This window comes from Catharus ustulatus, chromosome 5 (genome assembly GCF_009819885.2).
Source record: "Catharus ustulatus isolate bCatUst1 chromosome 5, bCatUst1.pri.v2, whole genome shotgun sequence".
NCBI classification, from domain to species: Eukaryota; Metazoa; Chordata; class Aves; order Passeriformes; family Turdidae; genus Catharus; species Catharus ustulatus.
In genome coordinates, this window is record NC_046225.1 from 65,142,945 (window position 1) to 65,161,330 (window position 18,386).

The 18,386-nt window shown below is 39.2% G+C and overlaps 1 protein-coding gene across 15 annotated transcripts in view; it reads right to left on the bottom strand.

The window, feature by feature from the left end:
* The window catches only part of ABLIM2 (actin binding LIM protein family member 2), a 128,265-nt gene that overhangs the window by 79,179 nt on the left and 30,700 nt on the right, over positions 1-18,386 (bottom strand). For all 15 annotated transcript variants that reach the window (XM_033061247.1, XM_033061242.1, XM_033061238.1 and 12 more), the window contains exons 2-3: positions 13,371-13,514; positions 1,809-1,992 (exon numbers count right to left, since the gene is read on the bottom strand). In XM_033061247.1, the coding sequence (XP_032917138.1) occupies positions 1,809-1,992; positions 13,371-13,514 (328 nt within the window). The remainder of the gene's footprint in view (positions 1-1,808; positions 1,993-13,370; positions 13,515-18,386) is intronic.

The window sequence follows — 18,386 nt, forward strand, 5'->3', positions numbered from 1 at the left end:
TAAACATATGACAGGATTCTTCTGCTGCTCTGCACCACAAATCAGTGTTACAACCCCCCTGGGAGACACTAATTGAATCCTGCTAGTCAGCAGGGCATTAGCTGGCTCTGATGAAGACAATATGAATTTGTGTGCTCTTCCAAGAAAAGCAACAGAAGTAGATCTGGGTCTCTCTATCGAACAATGAGAAACAGTGAAATAGCATTTAATGCAACTATTTAGTTACACAAAAAGTCAGGGAATATCACTGATTTTATTTTTATATGATATATTATTGTATCAGGAACTTAATTTTTAAAAGCTTTACCATCATCACACATGGCATTTACAGTATGAATGATTTCACAGTGTTGCAATTTAATTCACCTGAATTATTAGGTACTTAAAAATGAATATTTTAGTCACAAGGAAAATTATTCCAAATTTCCAGGGAGACAAACTTATCACCAAGCTCCAAACTACCAGCTGAAGGACTTGACTAACTAAATAAAGCAGGAATTGGCATTTCCAATGGCCTGAGTTTCTAAGTACAGTAACACACAGTTAAATGCATTTCTAAGCTCTAGTGGTGTGACTGAAGATACAAGCATGTTTAGCCATAAAAATGGATCAACCAGTTTTTTGATTTCTCTTAAATGGAGAAGTACCTCACTTTACGGAAGGTACTAGTGCTGACAATAAGGGTACCAAAAACTATCTCTGCTCATCTCTAGAAGAGATGTAATACTGGCAGGCTGCAGGCCAACAGCATGTGCAGCCAGCAGTTAACTCATGAGATACACTTGAAGTCATTTTCCTTACCATTAAAAGAAAAATAAAAAAGATGTTAGGATTTTTTTCTTATCTTTACTCTTCACATTTGTTTTAAGTATCCAAAAGGAAAAACTGCCTATTAAACAGAGCAAAACTTAGACAGAATTCAATATAATAAAGGCTTGTCCATCTCCGAGTCTCCCCACTATCACAGCTTTTATTTGTGAAATTGCTTTATTGAATAGAGATTCTGTCACGAGTCATGGATGTTCTGGAATTTGAAGTCCTGCTCCTGCATCAGCACAGGAGGATTTCTGAGCTCAGCAGCTCCATGGGCAGGCTGGGCTGGCAGACAGGGACATGGACACGCTGGTTTGGGACTGCACAGTCAGCAGCACACAGAGCACCTAAACCATGCTGCACCTCTGCCTCGTTGGGTTTTGAAACCCTTTGAAAGTGGGGTAGCTTTTCTTGTACTCCTAAAAGCTCAAGTTTAGCCAGAGAAACTCTGGCATCATTTCCATTTGCTCCAAACTGCTAAAATTCTGTGTTTGCTGAAGGTTTAGTGCACTTCAAACTTCCTTGTGAATTCTTCAGTAGGTAAGTTTGTGCTATTTCTACACAAGAGGATTAAGTTGCAGGTCAAAATGACATCAGTTCCTTGTATTGCTGAGCTTGGGACCCATGTGGGAAATGATCCCACTGAATTACACTGGGCTTTAGTAGCAGCCTCAGGACTCAGCCACTGGCATTGGAATCCTTTGCAACTTCAGGGCAACAAATGACAAAACAGCAAACAGCAGAGAAATAAAGCAGCACTTTGTCTTACAACAAAGACAGTGGTAGCTTCTAAAGTATTTTGAAAACCTCACATGTAAGGTAACATAAAAAAGAAAAACACATTTGGAAAAAAGGGAGACACAGATTTGTTTTTCTTTTCAATTCTCCAGTTTTTTAGGGAGTAACAGAAAACCCTATCTCCAGGCTGTAAGTTTGAATACCTGTCATTTAGGGCATTCTGGCATCAAAAACACAACTTCATGTAGAAAACCTACCTGCAGACAGCACACACAAAACAGTCTGGGTGATAGGTTTTGCCCAGTGCTGAGACCACTTCTCCCTCAATGAATTCATCACAACTGAAGCATCGTGTGCCATAGAGTCTCTGGTAGTCCAAAGTACAGATGTAGTCTCCCTGTCTCACAAAAAATCCTCCTTGAGCCAGGTCACATCCACAAGCTGCAGAAAGAAAAAAGGCAGACTCAGTAGGCAAGAAACAAATGTTCTAAGATTAGACAGAATTTTCACCTGTGATCTGAATGGTTCCTATGGAGCATTTAAGCACTTCAGTGCATTGGCTTATGATCACAGAACAGATGTGCATCTGAAAGACACTAAATTACATCAGTCATATATTTTGGACACTAACAACCTGGACTTATTTAATGTAAAAATTTCAACCTCAGTGCAGCAGCTGTTAGTACAAAGTTAAAGTCTGTAGGAATTAACTCAAATATAATATACAACATCTAACATATTTAACAGTTTAAAAGAAATGCATAAAGGATACAAACCTTTAAAATCTAAGGCACCAGTGTTACAAAGAAACATCTCTGGCAGATTACAAGTGTTTGATATTCCTCCTGGACAAAAAAGGGGTTTAAGTACTGCAGTCTCTAAACACAGAGGCTGATGCTCATGGTAACTGCTGCAAGTTTTCACAAGTTAAATCAGTTTAAATCAGCTCTCATGTTTACCTGATGAACATCACTCACCACACATGAACTGGAGGCATCTCCAGATTCATCTGCTCCTGGCAAAAGTAAGGTTTTAGTCCTAAATGTCAATTTCTACACTTTAAATTAAACCTGTAGGAAAGGGTTAAAGTCGATTAACCTGTGAGACTGTTCAGGCATTTTTTCATTGCATGAGGGATGGAGCCAGGTTGGAATTTTGAGAACATATAAGATGGGAAAGGAGGTACAATGGTCTGGTGAAGTCATGCAGAAATAGCAGACATGTAGAACATGACCATGATCCACACTGATCAGGATCTTTGAAAACAGACTTGACTAGATTTAAAAAAGAACTGGACTTCAAAGTGGTGATTTTGCTGCTGTGTTCACTACTCTACTGCAGATCACAGCACCACACTTGTTACTACGTACTTCTGCTCCTGGGGATGTTCATGTAGGAATGTGTTCCCATCAGCAAATGGTGTTTACAGTCAAACTGCTGAACCACAGCAGTGCCACCACTCACATGCAGCCCACAGAAAAGGAGTGGGAATGTTGCTTATTAAATTTGGGTTGCTTGTACAAAACATTGCAGAGTTGCTCAGTGCCTTGGTGCCAAAATAGCAGAAGTATCCACGCTTCTAAAATTCAAGACTGAGATTTACACTTAGGTACCTGAGAGTCCCCAGGCACTTTGGTTTCTAAACATAAAGTGTGGCAACTCTCCCCAAGCCTGTTTGCAGTGTCAGAATCAGTCATCTTGCACCTGAACTACAAGAAAAGAGCCCAAGTGAGGTGCCCAAGGCACAAAGTAACACATACAGCTCAGAAACCCCAATTAAGGAGAGGATCCAGATAATTCATTCAAAATTACATCCAGTCATCCTCCCTTTTTATAGTCTTTGTTAACTGTAGCACAGGAGGCTTGGGCTCAAGGCCCTCTTTGAACCCTCTGTGAGCTCATCCCTGTGTGGGATTTCAGTTCTCATCATCCTCCCTGGAGGTGGTTGTGACTACTGAGTCAGAAAACAACAATCGTGCTAGAACTACTAGTGCATGGTCAAGAACTGAAGAACTATGGGTTCTAATCTTTACTATAATTCAAAATAATTCCAATTATATTGCATGTGTCATGGTCAATATGTATTAGATGATTTATATTTCAATACGTTGTTCATATTCTTTATCTCACAGGCTTAACACATTTGCTTTAATACTTCTCTTTCTCACCTGTGCTCTCATTTTATGAAGGACAGCTTTTTGAACACACTTTCCAAAAATCTTGCACAACTTGCTGGATATCATGAGTTTCTTTCAGCCTATATATTTAAGCTACCTACTGATGTCACAGAAGCAGAGCTCAACTATGGGTTTCAGATGATGCTGAGCAGCATGTTGAACTGATGCTGATGCCCTCAAGCAGTTCTAAATTGTATCATACAATGTTTGAACTTGCAAAGTGAATCATGAGAGAAAAAAGTTAAAAGGACATAACTGCATTTCTGAGAAAAGGAGGGAGGGATGTCCCTACATACATTTCTTGTGTTTTACACAAGCAAATCTCTATTTGTTATATAAATAGAAGCCCAGCAGGCTCTGTCTCACTGCAGCTGAGAGCTCTGGTGCAAGATTTGGGGCACTTGGGGTCAGCAATAGTCCTGCCACTGGCATTTGGTGGCACTCTGTCTCACCCTGAGGGTATTGGCCTCTCTCTGCTCTGTCTTTAATGTTAGAACTACCCCAAAATTGTGTACAACTCCAAAGCAGTCTGCACTAATGCACTTAATCCTGGCTTCTCAGGAAACTCTGCAGTGAAAGTGCTCACCCAAAGAGAGACAGAAAAACAAGTTACTGGGACTTCAAAATAGAGGTGAGTTCAGCATCCTCTCACCAGGCCCCTTTCTGCATCACCATCACTTCAGCCTCCCCATGGCAAAGAGCAGCTGAATGAACATCACTGTCCCCCAGCTCTGCTCCACAGGTGTGACTTGAGTCACAAACCCTTGCCTGCTCCTTCACCCTCTGAACCATCTGATCCAATTTAACTCGACACCCAGCTGACCAGAGAACAACAGGGATTCCAGTTAAATACTGGCCTGGATATTAAAATAGTCATGGTTTAAATCTGAGAACAGCTCTGAAAATTCAGAGACCCGTTGGTTCCTCTCAGGTGAGACGCTGTGCCCCTTGCCAGCTGCCTTTGTGGACAGAGACACTGCCCATCTGAGATGATCCTGCAGAGATAAAAAGCCAGAAAAGAAAAGCTGGAGGAAGTGCAGAGAAGGTCTGAAGGCAGCCACCAGATCTTATTCTCATAGCACAGGAAATCAGCATTATGTCACATCCACTCCTACCTATCATTTGTCTTCCAAAAGAAGTATCTGAAGGAAGGATTATTTATAACCTAGAAACAGTTTTTAACAGTTTCTGGAGTTCATCTTGGTGATAAAAACACTGCAAACAGCAGTTATAAAAACAAAAATTATGTTAATGAAGAGACTAATACGGAGTAACTCATGTTCTTATCTTGGTATTACCCTGCATACAAGAGAATGCCTTTTTCTGAGCAGTTATAAACTTCAGGAGGGATATTTAAGTAGTGAATAAGTCAGTGTTTGTCTCTTCTTATGGCATTCAGTAGCAAGCCAGTACTTGGATGAGCTATGGGACTTGAGCAGGACAATATCCACACCATTTTCAGAGAGGGTATCTCAGGGTGCCTTCTTTTACAGCTGGATAATTCTGCTTTTCAAGATGGTTTGCAGTTGTCTGACACCAAAATACTTCATATATAGATGAAAAGGGTTCCTCTACTGGTTTAGAAACAGACTACTTTTTTGCCTAGCACGTTGTCTGTCACAGCACCTGAAGCACTGGAATTTATGCAGTGTGTAATTGCAACACTTGAGGTGCAATTTAGACAGGATATATGGAAGAATTATTACAGTAAGGCTGGTAAGATACTGGAACAGGTTGTCCAGAGAGGTGGTACATGGTCCATCTCTGGAAATATTTAAAGTCAGGTTGGACAGGGCCCTGAATAACCTGATTTAATTGAAGATGTTGCTGCTCATTCCAGGGGGTTTGGGCTAGATAACCTTTAAATGTCCCTTCCATTATTCTATGATTTTATAAAAATAAATAGCAGTAAATCAATTAATCAATGCACTTTAAGCATCCTGCTATTCCACTACTGTATGCCATCAGTATTCCATCTGCAAATATAAAATGCATCTATTTTCTGTGCTGGCAAATGAGCCTGCTGAAAGTAGAATAATTTTTTGGCTGCATGCTGGGGCCTAAAAGCCAGCTGTGTCCTGAGCTGCTTGGGGGATGCCATGCTCGCTGTGCTGCTGCAGATTGCAGCAGGCTGCAGCAGCAGCATGCACTGCAGGTCCTGCCATCCCAACAGTGCAGCTCTGCTGTCAGCATGCCAGAGAACCAAGTGGTTTGCTTACATGCAACTGCACATAACAAGTCTGTATTTTCCCCTCCCCTTTTCTTCCTGATGTAAGTTAAATAAAATTTTTGTTGCTCAGCACTGTGGTTCTATGTCCATTTCTGGTATTTTTCTCCATCCATGAGATGGATGTTGCTGGCTGACTATGATCCCAAGAATGACACACAGTACGCTGCTGATCTTTGTACACCATTGATGAAGTCTGGGATCCCATTCTCCAAAAGCCCATAATTACATGTGGAACATTTCTCCTGGCCACAACCACCTGGCAAACTTCCACCACTACAGCTTTGACTTAAGTTCAAACTGAACTGCAATCCATCTGAAGCAGTCCAGGCTCACTTCCAGCAGATGGCTGTGACTGTGATACTCCTCCTTGCATGGTCTGGTAAGCCCAGATAAGCTTCTCACAAAGCTTTTGGGGAAGTCTTTCCCAGCTCCAAGTTTGCTGGCCATACAAGTATTGGCATGGTAATATCATCTCTTGGTTAATTAACACCTGAACCTTCAGTCGATAGGTGAGCAGCAGTAAGACAGAAGGAACCTTGCAATGGGGTGTATAAACCATACAATTCAATCACTTTCTATGCACAAGTGTCACATCAACTGTCTTTCCAAACACAGCTGTGAAATCAAGAATACTCAAGCCTGTCAGTCATTGGCAGTGTATTAGCAATAACACCTAAAGCACCACCTATAATCTCAAGGACTTGAATGACACCTCATTTTGTTACTATCCAGGGCAAGCAAAAGCAGCATGCAGCCCCAGAAAAGTCATGGACAGCCCTACTGGCCTCTTCTCCAGCTTCCAACAGGAAATGCAGGAAGGCAGACAGGTCTGATGGAAGAAAACCAGCAACTTTTGGGAGCAGAAAAGATACAGAACTGTGGGGGTATATCATATCCTGCAACACCCCACCATGCATATGTAGCACTGATAAAGCTATAAAGGATACAGAGTACAGTGCACCTACACAAGCTCCCAGGCTACTCTAGCTATGATGCCCATAAATAAATTTGTGGAGTAAACACTTCAGTGCAGAAAAACCCTTTAAGATTCAGAATGCTCTTATGAGATTGACAAAACATCAGAGTGTACCCATTAAAATGAAGGAGACTTTGGGAAGTTTCCTGCACACTATGTACCTTGACTCCTATAATAAATGGGAATTTCACATCGAGTAATTTTTCATTAGAAAGTGTATTTCCATTTTCCTTCTGGAAAGCATAGATACCCAATAGCTTAGACACAGTGTTACTGCCCTATAAAAGCTCTCTATAGTCTCAGAGGTGAGCAAGGTCCTCACAGCATTAGGTATGGGGCTGTTTCAAACTGCTAAAGCAATCCCCAGGAAAACATGCCTCATTTATACTAATTTCTTGTTTTAAGGACTCAATCTGGTTATTTAAAATTTACAAGTATGCTAAAGAAATTTAAGGAACAGAGTAATGTCCTTTAACCCATTTTCAACCTAATAGCATCTTAAGTGTTTATGATAAAATAATGCTGTCATTTGCCAGACTAATTAAGACAGGTTTTTAAAAACAATAAAATAAAACCCACAACCCAAAAAAACCCCAACATGCCAAAGCAACAATATCAAATATTTTCAGATTTTTTTAACAGTAGTTTGGGTGCCAGTTCCAGGTTTGCAAATTAAGTCCCTGCTCTATTCACAGATATGGCAGATGGTCTGGTGTTAATGAGTTGCAGAAAGTGGGAGGTGGAATAACACCACTGTGGCAGTGATGAATTTTATGCAACAACTCTCTCTGGGTCTCAGTGCAGGCATCACATCACCTTAGTGCACTGAAATGCCCAGTAGCTACTCCAGAGTGCTGCTGTATCCCTGCTGTGTCCTCAAGGGAAAGAGCATCACATAGTCTGGAAGTCCCCTGCAAAAAGGCATCCTTGCACTTGGTTTTATTTGCACAGGGAAAACACCTTATCCAAAAAGAGAACTTGTGTAACTGAAAAAAAAAAAACCAAAAAGAACCAACTTACAGGCTTTTGTTAACAATAATAATTCTGTGACATTATCTAATGTGGGCTGAAATTATGTATGTCCAAAACTTCTTTATAGGAATAGTATCTTTACTGTCTGCAAAGCTTACAAAGATTTGAAAATTCTATCCTCTAATGAGCACTTAGCTTTCTACTATAACTTCTCATTCTCTGGACTAGAAGGACGCAAATAAGGAGTAAAAATTGGAAAACAGAAGCAACACAGGTTTGGTTTCCTTTGGTTGGTACTTAGCTACCTCTTACTGAATGCTATTAAGATATTCCTTTACCAGTACTCATAACCATGATTCCTCCCTGTTCATTTCACCAGGCTTTACCAATATTATGCATTTATTAAATTTGTGAAAGATACTCTTAAAAAAGGACTCATCAGACTCTGGTTGAAATATATATGCCATGTTGCTAGAGTACTGGTGTGATGGCTGTATGGTCAGGACATGAGGGGCTGCAGAAAGTTCTTAATGAATGCAAAGAAAGGTTACAACAAAAACATGACTGTAAAAAAAAAGGAAAATGATCCATTATTTTGTGATAGTGCAAGTTAACTGACCAAAATTTGTTCATGCTTTAATTATTGAGTTGCTTTTAGAAAATGAGTGATTAAAATTTTTAAAGTTCAGGTTTTAAAACTACAATATAGAACCATTTGCTGCTACATTAAATAAAAAAAAAATTGTGTTGAATATAAACTAGCATCATTATTATCACCATCATCATTTCAGTGAAATAAAAATTACAAGACATGACCTTGGTAAGGCAGTCCTACACCCACCACTCTCTGCAACCTTGGTGAGCATCACACTGGAAAGAGTTTTTCCTGTTGTACTGAATTAATATGATCTGGGATTGCAAACTCCTGAAGGACTCAGGAAGTGTGGGACACATTGCTGAGTTCCTGATGAATCACAGCCCCTACACTAATCCCCAGTGCCCATGACACCATAAATACCAGAAATTGCTACTGCCTGGCAAAAATCTGGGACTCGGAAATCTTACAAGTGAGCTTCCCATAAATGACTCTCATTTTGAAACGTGAAACCCTGTAGCTATGTTCAAATGTGAGTCCCTCAGATTACTCAGTGTAGCTTTGAACATATTTATATCCTGGCAGATGCATTTGATCTAACAAAGAAATAACTCCTATTGCCAAGTTACTCCATTTCTTTAATATTTTCACTGAATATTTTGTCTTAGCCCTTCCCATTAATAGGACTTCCTGATAAATTATGCAGCTCTGGGTTCTGTTGCATGTTCTACTGATAAAATGTTATAGAAGTGATATAGTATATAGAAGTGATCCAGAGCTGGGCTTTTCCCAATTCCCAGGACACTGCAGGGTCACAGAAACACTAATCCCCAGAAGCACATACCCCATTCTAAGATGAAGATGTGATAAATTCTAGCAGATTAATTTAAAAAACATGAAAATTAATGGGGAGAAAAGTATACTTGCAACTGCTAGCTGTGCCAGCAGGGAACAGTGCACGTGCTGCACTCAGGAGACAGCAATCAGGAGAATTTGGATTGGGGCAAACCAAGATACATAGGAGATACAGTGATCAATACAGCACATAGGTCACTTTTTTACCTCCATGGCTCAGACTGGAAGTTTATTTTCTTTAATCAATACAAACCAGGAAAGAACATAGATGTGAGTTACAGTTCTCACATATGTAAAAAGAACACTCTTTAGAGAGTGATTTAGATGGTATGGATTCTCCCATTTAAATTGGCCACTTTGCAAATGCCAGGATACCATAAAAACACAGAAAATTAAATACTTGCCAAATAATAAAAAACTAGGGTAATTTATATCTTTATCAAAGATCTAAGACGGTACCCAAGATAATATAAATACAGCACCTATATCTCTCCTATCTACAATTCTATGTTAACCTGTCTCTGCTGGGTCTGCTAAATCACTGCTGTAAACAAGCTCCAAGTTAATGTTTGTCTAGTACCATCCACTCCATTAAATGAAGTTCTGACCTGACAGACACCCCTAGAATAGTTTATTCAATACAATTCTTTTTTTAATTTGACAGTCTAAGTCATTAATATTTAACCACTTTAGTAATTTTCCTTGGTGCTTTTATTACAGTGACAACAAATGAAAAAAGAATTAGTAAACATGGGAACCAAAGCTCTTGAAGTCTAATGAAACTTTGCCTTATTATATCAAACATCTGCCTCATTATAACAGTACTTTTATAAAACCTGATTAAAATGGGATAGATTTTAAACTAAAAATTAAGTACAAATTTCAAGCGAGGTTAGATGGCATGCTCCCTACAGCATTTTATTAGCAGATGATATGCAGCTAACCAGGAAACAACACATACAAATATATATCAGTATAAACCTTATTTATAATGCTTATTTGCCTCCCTAGGTCCTATTAAACTTTGATACTGAGCAAAACTAGCAGATGCTCCCAGTACTGCTGTAAAGTTTTGTATCTGGCTGTGTATTTTAGTCTTGAATAACAAATGAGTTGCTCACCTTTTAAAACTTTGAATTTTTTAGAATAATTATCTGGGGAATATAAGAAGAACTGGATGGGAATGAAAGAAGAACTGCATGGGAGTTAGTGACTTTATACTAACCTTCCTTGGTTATGTAATTTAATTTTAATACAAAAGGCATCTATATAGTTGCTGTTCCCATTCTGAAACTCAGTCCCCATAAGAAAGGCTGCCCAGAGAAGTTGTGGCTGCCCCATCCCTGGAAGTGTCCAAACCTGGTCTAGTTGATGATGTCCTTCCTCATGGCAGGGGGATTGGAACAAGGTGATCTTTAAGGTCCTTTCCAACCCAAACCATTCTATGAATAATCAGCAGTATGGCAATACACAAAACACCTTTCTACTCTACCCAAAAAAAAAAAAAAAAAATTGAGACAATTCAATGTATTTGACCCTCATAATTCATCCAAAACTATCAAGGAAATAGTTTCAAATTTCACACATATTTAAAAAGGTGTGACTTCTTCCAGTGTAATATCATCTGTCACTGATGAGGTCAGACCTCAAATACCTCTAGACACCACACCATGGTCATTTCTCATTCTTATCCTTGGGCTCTTTGTCAGTTTGCATTTTCCATCACTGTACAGCCATAAATTCTGTGAGAGGGACCAAAATTTCCTGCAGCTCTATAAATATTAAATGTTTTCTGATGCAGGCTACAAGATGATTTAATACAGAGGCAGTGAACCAGGCATCTTAGCAGGGCCATGCAGCCAGCCCACACATGGGATTATCTGTCCTGGACAGTCCTGCAGTTGCACTGGATGCTGGACACACAGGACACACAGGACACACAGCCTCTTCCCACGTGCTTTTTTTGGTGGATGAGGTGAGACAGGACAAACTGTATTGCTGGGTAGCATCAAAATAAATGCACCACAGGGAGGAATCAACAGTCAGATAAATACACTCCCAGAATCATCACTGTGCCCATGCACAGCAGGGTTCATGGCACAAAACTCTCCTCCAAGGCTGAAAGCAGACTGATTGATCAGAACTGAATACCATTTTTTGCTCAATTCTAACACATGACCTATATTCTTTCATCCATTAATTCAAAAATCTAAGTCACATGTGCCTAGCCTGATTTTTTCCCTTTTATGTAGCTAGTGCAATGTATATTCCAAAGCTCTTCTCATGTAACAACGTGGCAAATCCGTATTATAAAGCAACTTATGCTGCTTAAGTAACAAATAAAATCCAGAAACAAAACAAAAACAGATACCAGAAGAATGCCAGAAAATTGATGGAAACCCTTGAAAGGTGATAAAATAAATTATGGCATTTCAATAATGAGAGAAAACCCTCAAACCAACCATGTGTGCAAACTCAGCACTTTGCAAAATGATTAGAAAGGAGGAGTCCAAGAGCCCTGACACCAAGCAGCAGCTTTAGCACACCTCTCTGATGCTCCTGTGCCAGCTCAGAGACTGACAGGTGGCTGACAGATGCTACCCTGCTACTTCGCTAACACTGTGATTTTTTCCTCATTTTATTCAAGATCTCCCAGAAGTGAACAAACTCCTTATCTCTTACAGACAGACGGGGGCAATGCAGCTTCTACAGTGCATTCATCATCTTCTTCTGTGTGGGGGTGGGAAAAATCCCTCTGCACTGCCTAAATTTGGGATCAGTGAATCGCTTCAGTGCCCACATGCTGCATTTGCTGGTGACCTGGCATCATCTGCATGGAGGTGGCCTATAAAACCAAACACTGAATGTACAGTTCTGTCTTACTACATCTGTAGGATTTATCTTTTCTCAGAGCAAATATGTTAAAAATAAAGGGGGTTTCATTAAGATAATAATGTGAAGCAAATACCAGAATGTTACCAAGGCTTCATGCAGGAGACAGAATAACAGATTCCTGAATAACAGATCAGCTGCTCTTTTCCTGAGTTAGGTCTGAAAAACTGATTTAATAAGTGAAATTTGTCATAAGAACAGTTGGCTTTAAAAGATCTTAAAAGATGCATGTATGGGTTGTGTTCTGCTTAAAATACTAATCTCTTCTGAATAGATGGCCAAATTATTTTTGCTGTGTAAGAAAGTGCACAATGCTTATTTTGCTTGCTGTGCAATTTTGCAAAGAACACAATTATTGAGCTGAACATTTAGTCCTGTCTGCCTAACTCATTAAAGATTGCCTCAGTTATTGATAGTATGTACTTAATCCCATGGGATTTTTAAAAATATCAGTATAGCTAGCAGACAGTGACAGTTCTCTTTCTAGTATTTCCTCTAAAGAGGAGTAGAAATAGTTACAGTAACACATCTGGAACCAGAGACACGCTCATGTTTGTAGACTGAGCTACAAGGATTAATAAATGTCATTTGAAGCACTGGTTAAAAATGGAGTAAGCAGGTTGTTCAGTAAACATCAGTTAACATTTAAGTGCTTGGACATTTAAAACAAAATTGATATTTGCAGCTTCCAGATAGATTTACAAATAAGCAAGTATCTACAGAAGGGGTGTTGTATCAGATAATTCTCTTTTCCTGTGACCATCCTTCTGCTATTCATGTGACAATATCAGATCACCAGGCACCAAAATACAGCAAACCAAGCTATTCCCCCCAAAGATGGAAAAGCACAGAGGGTCACGCTGAATTTAAAGATCACAGTCCAACACAAGAGAACCTGAGCAGATGTGGCCAATATGGATACAAACAGCTTTATATCCATTGAAAACAAACTCCAGGTTTGGGAATTAGATGTTTATAACCTTACAGTAAGGAGTCAGAGATTTCACAGTAAATCCTTTCAAGCATGGATTGGATTGTAAAATATGCTTGTGAAGTTTCCAGGATCATGAAGTCACACACCACTGCTAGTGCCCTACTCACAGAAGCAGCAGTCACACTTACCTTTGCAAACAAAGCATTTAATATGGAAATATTTGCTCTGAACTCTCAAAACTTCTCCTTTGCATGGTTTTCCACAGGTATTGCAGAGAATTGCAGTACTGGATGGCTTCTCCAGCTGGCTGTGTACAGCCTGTGGTTGTGAAACTGCAAACAAAACAAAAAACAGAGCATTTTAAAGGCCATAGCTGCACCTTCTGGAAGATATACAAGCAATGATAATTAACACCTAGGACAAATCCGGTCAAGCAGATTAAAATTTTAACTTCTGGAATTGGCCAGCACAGAAAAGACTCGCCAAAAGGAGCTGAGCCAAGCCAACCCTGATATTTCATACCTTTGAAAGCTTTTGACTGAACACACTTCAAACATAAATCAGAATTCCTTCTAGAGGAAAGAATCCACATCACTAACTCTTGAGACCCTCTGCCTGAATTTCAAAAAATGCTTTGTCATAGTTTCTCTTTAAGAAATCAAAAACTATAGATAAAAGCTATAGATTTCATTAAAAAACTCCCTAATGGGACTTGGTAACTCTTACACTGTAAGCTATTGATCTTTAAAGTTCATAATAAATGCCTTTTTAAACTGATTTTAAGGCAGAAATATAGTTCAGCAGATGTTTTGAGTATTTCTGAAACATTAACGTCCCTGTAAATAGCACACATAATTGATCATTAAACAAAGTTTTCTGTCATTTTGTAAGGAAACCACGATTTCAAGAGGTTGGGTTAATCTAGGTTAATGAAAATTAAATGAATTTAAAATTTGCTGCCATCTTGTGATGTAAATTAGAAATTACATTTATTGTGCTGTTGATAACACGAGGGGAGTTGGCATCTCAACGTGTTATGTGGAACAAGTGAGATATGACCTCATTCTTGCAATCCTGCTGCAGCACTTGCATCAATTTTTTATCACAGTGTACTTAGGAGTCAAGAGGGGAAACATCAAGGCAGTTAATTATAAAGGAGCTGTACTGTAACTCAAGAGATCTGGCTTTTTCCTTGTGTGAAGAACTAATAACAGAAGAGCACATAAAGCATTTTAAGTAAATGACATATTTAAAGACATTTTCTTCTGTAATGTGGCATGCTTACTCAAAGGCTGGATCGCTTATTTCAAAGTGACTTTGTTTAAATTTTAACTACAAAACAAACTTGCCAACAAACCAACCAGTCAAGATGGAGCAACCTCTCATATGCCAATAGGTTTAAGCAAAAAAAGGCTTTTCCACATCCACTGAGCTGAAGGAGTCAGTATTTCAGTAAGATTCTAAGCTTCCCCTCCCACACACTCTTCCAGGGCACTTGCTGCAAGTTTTACCCAAAACAGCACTTTCTGCTCCTGCAACTAAAGTGGTTTGAGTTTTTTTTTTTACCCAGAAGATAAATGGGCTTGAGTTTCTCATGGCATTATTCACCACCCACTAGCATTTTGTCTTGTCTGCTAAAATTACATGTTCTGTGATGGTCAAAAATGTCCTGCTCAAGGCATTGAACTTAGGAGCAATTACTGAAGGCCTGGTTATAATTAAGGACATCTCCAATAAAAACAACATAAGCATGACAGGCAACTGGAAGTTTAGAGAAAGGCAGACGCCCAAACTTACACAGAGCAAATAGTACAGATCACTGAGGCTACTCTGAGGGTCTGATTTATTCCTCAAACAAAAACAGAGGAAACTCTGAACTTTCCAATACTTTACTTTTGACACAAGAATCTCTCTGTACTGTAACCTGCCCAAAACAAATGACCCACCCTGAAAAAGAACCAACCCTGTAAGAAACAAAACAAAATATTTTCCCGAGTTAGTTACTAGAGTGGCTGCTGAAAGTTTGCAGCTATAAAGATTTGCTCACTCAGATTTGCTAACAAGCATCAAATTCGTAGCATATAACTCATTAAAGACTTGACTTAAAAGGGAGCTGACCGAAGCCAGAATATTTCAGCCTAAAACAGTTGCAGTTGAAATATAAAATTCTGATTGGAACAATTAAGCAATTGACTTTTCCTCACATGCAACCCTTCCCATGTCTCATCCTTTCAGAACAGGATCTCTCCAGAGGCACTCATGGCTGGCCAGTGCAGAAAGCTGCCAGCTCATGCTGTGCTGTGTCCAGGGGCCAGAGAAAGCCAGCTCAGGAATTCCAGTGCAGAGCAGGGCCAGGAGGAGCCCAGGAGCAGTGCCAGGGAGCCCAAAGGCAGCACACCCCAAAAATACCCCATCCCTAAAGTGCCAGGAGCCCATTTCCAGAGGAAACACTGTTCTTCCATTTGCTTACTTGTCCCTGGGAGCCCAGTGCCACACTTTTTGCAAAGCAGCAGGACATCGAAAATTGTTGCAAAGTTGGGGTTTTTTTGGTTTCTGATAATGGTTGCAAACTGGAAATGTGGCAGAAAACAGAAAAATTTGTTCTCCACTATGTATTTAGCACTCAGTGTCCAGAGTTACAGGGCAGGACCTCACACATTTCCTTCTCTTTGTGTCTCTAAATCAAGGTTCCAAATTTTAAAAACTCAGCAACTCAGCTAAAAAAGCAATTTAAAAGAAAAATATTTAGGTTTTGGTTTTTTTATTTTAAATTCTTCTTTGAAATTTCTTTTGAATTTTTTCTATTAATCTTGAAGCAATACAAATCATATTTAAAATATACACAGCAGACAAAGAAGTATTTATTTTTCTTTTCTCTCAGTTCAGAACTAAGCTACTAAGTATTTCACACAAAACCCCTGTGGGAATACAGTGCCTCTGAGATCATTACAAAGAGGTCCTTTGAAGACAGTTTAAAACACTCTTCCATCTAGTACAACAAAATCATATAATTAATCATGTATTAGTTTATATTTTAAAAACATTAACACTTAATATGGTTTAGGTTGAAATTTCAACTGCTGACAATTCTGAGAAACTAATTCTATTTGGAAACTTCACATTTAAACTTATGTTTCAAACCATATTTAAGGAGATAAGTTTACATGGCAATTTTCAGCATTCTACCTTTTTGCCTTTGTGTATCAAAATCAGTCTCCAAAGCAGCAGAAGAAACAATCAACATATTTAATAAGTGAAATAATGAATTACTGATGGAATTTAATGATCTGAGACTACTTATTGGATCATAACTAATTAAAGAGTTCATTAAAAATTAAATGCTTCCATTTTATCCTAATTTGTAGAAATTTCCTTCTTAATTTTGGTTACTTTTTCTAAACCAACATACAACTGAATATCCAATTCTCTAAATCTGCCTTTCTCCCAGACTACGTTCTGCTCCAGTAGAGGTATCCTCATGAATCCTTAAACCCTAAAAGGATCTGACTGCATTTCTTGACAAGGACAAAAACTGGCAAGGAACGAACGAGCAGTTTCCACAGGACTTCTTTGTGCAAGACTTGTCTGCTGGGGACATTTCTGCCAATGTTCTTGCCAACTGTCCAGGGCTCACACATCTCTGATGTCAAGACTCAGCCTGTCTCCACCAGGCTGCACAGCAGATAATTCTGCTTGGTTCTGGACCAAATAGGGCACACTAAGCAGCAACAGTTTGCTGAATAATTGTCAAACAAGATAAACTCCTCAGATTTACTTCTACACTGCTCACTCCAGATGTGCACTTGCTGCATGTAACACAGGGAAGGGGGGACAGGGACATTGCTCATTGCTAAAACTGCTTTACACATCTTATGACTGCTGTCAAGTGCTTTTTCAGTGTGCTTATAACTTCGGCAGATCCACAGAATATCCTGAGTTGGAAGGGACTGACAGGGATCATCAAGTCCAACTCTTGGCCCTACCCAGGACCACCCCCAAGAATCACAATATTTGCCTGAGAGCCTTGCCAAACTTTAGCCATTCACATGAACATTACTCGCATTTGATGATCTCAAACTCATTTCTGCAGGAAAAATTTCAGAAAAAAAAATGTTTAAGCTTCTTATAAAGGTGAAAAAATGTTAGTATACAATATATTGGTTTTCAACATGAAAAAGAAAGCAGAGTGCTTTGCTTCTGGAAGTATTTGGATCAAAGGCTGCAGCCTGACCTCTGTGAACACTGTGACAGGTACACTGGATCCATGAAAATCCACAGCTTGTGGTAAAACATCCATCCTTTGACTAAACCCTTTGGCATTGCTAGACTAAGCAGGATTTAACAGCCATGGTGACCAGAATAAGGTGCCAGAGATAAGGAAAATATTTGGGTGAGACAGGAATGCTTTTTTCCAAAAGACAAGCTGATGGGAATGACAGAAGTGAGAGAATTCACAAGTCCCTGGTCATGCTCTGTTCAGGAACCTGGGATAGAAAATGTCATCTCTCTGCTGTGAGCAAAGTGTTGAGGGAAATCAAACTCTTGGCAAAAGATCCAGTCTAGGATTGGTCTGTGCAGAAGATGACAAACCCTTTTGCTATCAGGCTCTCCAACAGCTAAATGAGAAATCTTCATGGCAGGCTCCAGACCTGCTGAAGAAACATGTCCAGAAATCGCAGAATTCAACACAGCCCCAATGCTTTTTCCAGTTTGTTGTGTTTTGTTTCAACTCTGCATAGGAATCCACAGAAGCCATTTCTGAGCTTGGAAATCAAGTTCTGAAAATCAAGAAGTGTCATGCTTAACAATGGACATCTAATCTGGAATCAAACCTCAACTATAAAGTTTACTTTGTTTACTACACAGACATAATTAAGGCCACATAACTCATTTGTGCCACCTTATTTAACTCTAAAAAACCCAGTTTAATAGATTTACTACTCTTGCTGATTACAAAAGCCCAAAATGATAAAGGGCCAAATGACACAATTTGATATTATCATCTCAGAATCCTACAATGATTTGGGTTCAAAGGACTTTAAAGGTCACCTCATTCCAGCCCTCCTGCACTGGCAGGGACACCTTCCTCTACACTACATTGCTCAAAGCCCCATCCAACCTGTCCTTCTGTGACACAGACATTTTAAAGAGTACTGTGATCTAAAGAAAGGTGTTATTTGAGTGGAAAGAAAAGTCATGCGAAA